Source organism: Tupaia chinensis, unplaced genomic scaffold (assembly GCF_000334495.1).
Source record: "Tupaia chinensis unplaced genomic scaffold, TupChi_1.0 Scaffold147003_1, whole genome shotgun sequence".
Lineage (NCBI taxonomy): Eukaryota > Metazoa > Chordata > Mammalia > Scandentia > Tupaiidae > Tupaia > Tupaia belangeri.
Genome location: NW_006206856.1, coordinates 1,851,899 through 1,855,454, shown reverse-complemented (window position 1 = coordinate 1,855,454; position 3,556 = coordinate 1,851,899). Strand labels below are relative to the sequence as shown.

The 3,556-nt window shown below is 48.5% G+C and overlaps 1 protein-coding gene across 3 annotated transcripts in view; it reads left to right on the top strand.

Moving 5' to 3' along the window:
* LOC102472730 (IQ domain-containing protein F5) overlaps positions 1–3,556 on the top strand; it is a 26,972-nt gene that overhangs the window by 13,826 nt on the left and 9,590 nt on the right. The window contains exons 1-2 of one of the 3 annotated variants that reach the window (XM_006169348.1): positions 2,134–2,257; positions 2,632–2,778. In XM_006169348.1, coding sequence (XP_006169410.1) covers positions 2,240–2,257; positions 2,632–2,778 — 165 coding nt within the window. In that variant the 5' untranslated portion in view covers positions 2,134–2,239. The other 2 variants (XM_006169349.1, XM_006169351.2) reach the window with 2 other exon arrangements.

Sequence of the window (3,556 nt, the reverse complement as noted above, 5' to 3'; positions counted from 1 at the left end):
TTTTTATTTTAACTTTATATATTTATTAATTTATTTTAATATGACCAGAGAGGAACAGAGAGAGAGAGAGGAAGAGAGAGGGAAAGTGAGAAAGCAAGCCACCAGGTCTGGGACTCGTACCACCATCAGCCATGTGGGAGTCCAGCGCCCTCAACCACTACGCCACATGCCGGCCCCCAGCTCTGCTTTCTAAAGGCTACAGAAAGCAAAGCAGCTGTAAAGATTCTCCTGGGTGGGGTTCACTCAAGTGCCAGGCACCGCCGTATCCGACACCCAGCGCTGATGAGCACATGCTGGTAAAGCCGAGGTGGAGAGGCCGCTGGGATAGAAACGGCTGGCAACATAGAAGGGGGGGTGGTAGTCAGGCTGCAGTCCCCTTGCGTGCGGTGATCAGTCCACACCTCTGCCAAGTGCTGGGGGGCATGATCCAGGCACCAGCCAGGCCCATGCCCTTTTCTGGGAATATAAAACCACTTCCGCCTGGCTGGGTTCCACATCGAAATCCTGGTGTTAAGAGACCATCTGAAGAAGGCTGATTCCTTATCCCAATAAAGCTCTGACCTGCTCTGTGCATGTGTGTGCGTGTATGTGTGTGCGTGTATGTGTGTGCGTGTGTGTGTCTTTTAGTTTTTTTGCTATAGAGCATATGCACTTGCCGGAAAGAGACAGAGAAAGAGAGAAGGAAAGTGAGAAGTCACCCCCTAGGAAGGATGGCCACACCACCATCCCGTCTTCTCTGCTCCCCTCTCAGGATTTTGTGCACACACTCACATGTGCCTGGTGCATTTTTCAAGCCGCCAGATCTGGGACTTGAACCACATAGCCATGTGGGAACCACCACCACACCTGCTGGCTCCCAGATCTGGCCTGTGTTTTGTGTCTCACAAACTCCTTAAGTCTTTACACTCTAAGGACTTCGGATCCAGGTCTCTATAAGTTAGAAAGTTAGGCCCAAGAGCGACATGATTCACGGCAGAGCCAAAGTCCAAGCGCCTGGCCTCAGTGCCGTGCTCAGGTAGCGTCATTCGAGAGTGGACATTCTTTCACATTATCAGGTACACCTTTATACAAGGCTGGGCATTGCCTTGGTAGGGAGGGATGCCCCCACTCATGTGCGTGCGTCTCCTTGGACATATCCCCATGTTTGGCTCCCCTGAGGCATCAGTGGGTATCTATGAGCATGCGAGGCTGGACATGCCCACCCTGGAGTGGATCTCTCCCTCCAGTCAAGACTGAACATCCCATCTATGGCTGGATGGAAATGAAAAGTAATAATATAGTAATAAAAAAAATTAGGGGGGCCATTATCCTAACTAAGAAACCCAGACATGCCACGTGGTATTTAGGTTCAATCCAACACCTTTATCTTCAAATAGATGCTCCCTGCTCCTGTCTCACACCTTTCCAACGGCAGTGAATAAGAGACGCCGTCGTTCTACATTCTTGCCAGCACTTAGTGCTGTCGGTGTTATTTTAGCCATTCTCTGGGATGCCTAGAGGGATCTCACTGTGGTTCTCATTTTTTTCTTTCTCTCATGAGCAATGGGGTGAGGTATCTTTTCATGTACTTAGTATCTGTTGTGGAGCACCTGCTTAAGAATTGTTACAGGGGCTGGCAGGTGGCATGGTGGTTAAAGGTGACAGATTCCCACATGGCCAACCGTAGTTCGAGTGCAAGACCTGGCGGCTTTCTTCCTTTCTCTCTCTCTGTCCCTCTCTGGTCGAATTGAAATAAACAAATGAATAAATACAGTTAAATAAAATAATTCTTCAAAAAAAAAAAAAAGAATTTTGGTGTAAACAAATTCTGCCTCATTGCTGTTCGGTTCCATTGTTGGAACTAAAATATGTACCATTGAGCTTCCTGTTGATGAGGGTTGAATGCGTCTCAACTTACATCTTTATTAACCAGCCTGAAGCGACTTTTAACACCTTCCTGCCAGTGAGTCAGTGTTTCCCGGGCCCTGCCGTTTTAGTCAAATTCTGGCATCCTCTGCAGGGAAGAATAAATAAGACTTCTGCACTTTCACTTAAAAGGGCTCAAGTGTTGGAAGCTATCCCGGGGCCTGAGTCACAGGAGCCCTTATGACATCATTGCTCTCTCCCCTCCTCCACTCTTCCCACCAACGTGTGGCCAGAGGCGTGCAGACCTAAGCATGATGGAACCACCTAGCCTCTAACCATGGGAAATTTACGGGGTCACGGGCCTGAAGGGATTTGAACCACCTGTCTCGAAATCATGGGCATTCGGTGTTGTGTAAGAGACAGCCAATACTCCTGAAGTTGAAGGCGCAGGGGATGGGGGAGATCTCCACGGTTAATCAGGATGGAGTCCCGTGCCTGCGGCCACTGAGCAACAAAGGAGGTCGGGGGGCCAGCAGGTGGCATGATGGTTAAGGGCGCTGGACTCCCACACAACTGACTGTGGTTCGAGTTCTGGACCTGGCAGCTTCCTCTCTCTCTCTCTCTCTCTCTCTCTCACCCTCTCTGGTCAAATAAAATAAAATAAACAAAAGTTAAAGAAAAATAAATTTAATAAAAAAGAAAAGAAAAGAGGTCGGGACGTGGTGGATTTGAACCAAGTTGTACAAAAACAACCTACCCACAGTTCTCTTTAAACTCTGGTTACAGAAGGATGGCCAACTATGCGAAATCATAGTCGAAGATGTTGATGAAATGACACTATGGACTCAGTTGGAACAGGAGGAAAAGAAGAAAGAGGAGAAAAAGGAGAAACCAGTAAAGAAAAAAAGTGTGCCTCCTCCACCGAAACCCAAGGTAGGTTAGTGTGGATGCTCAAGGCTGGGGATGACCCTGACCCGCAGCATGTCTGACCCATGTCACCCAGCAGTCTTAGTCTTCACGGGCTTCTCTCTGTCCCATGGCACAAGGTGATCATGGAATTTATTGAGCAAACCAAGACACATTCATGAGTGAAAGGTGGTGCTATTCATAATTAACTCAAGAATCGCCATCATGAACCAAGTATGTCCCAGGCAGACCACGACAGGTGGCTCCCTGCCCAGAGCTGGAACAAACAGGTTGACGCAGCCTTGGCTAGCTCGTCCCATGAGCTTATGGGCCTGAAGACTGAGGCAGGGAGTCTGGGTTGTAGGGAACAGAAACCTCCAAGTGGGGGTACCACACCATTTAAGTTGGGGAGTGGGAAGTGAGGACTGTTTGAGGAATGCATGGCCAAGTAACGTGAAACCAGGTCAAGAATTGAGTGTGAGTGTGAGTGTGTGTGACTGTGTGTGTGTGAGTGAGTGTGCGAGTGAGTGTGTGTGACTGTGTGTGTGAGTATATGAGTGTATGTGTGTGTGAGTGAGTGAGTGCATGTGTGTATGTGTGAGTGTGTATGCGTGAGTGAGTGAGTGCATGTGTGTATGCGTGAGTGCATGCAGCTTGATAAAGAGGCCAGGTATATGTGTGTGAGTGTGTGTGTGACTGAGTGTGTGAGTGTGTGTGACTGTGTGTGAGTGTGAGTATATGAGTGTATGTGAGTGTGTGTGACTGAGTGTGAGTGTATGAGTGTATGTGAGTGTGTGTGTGAGTG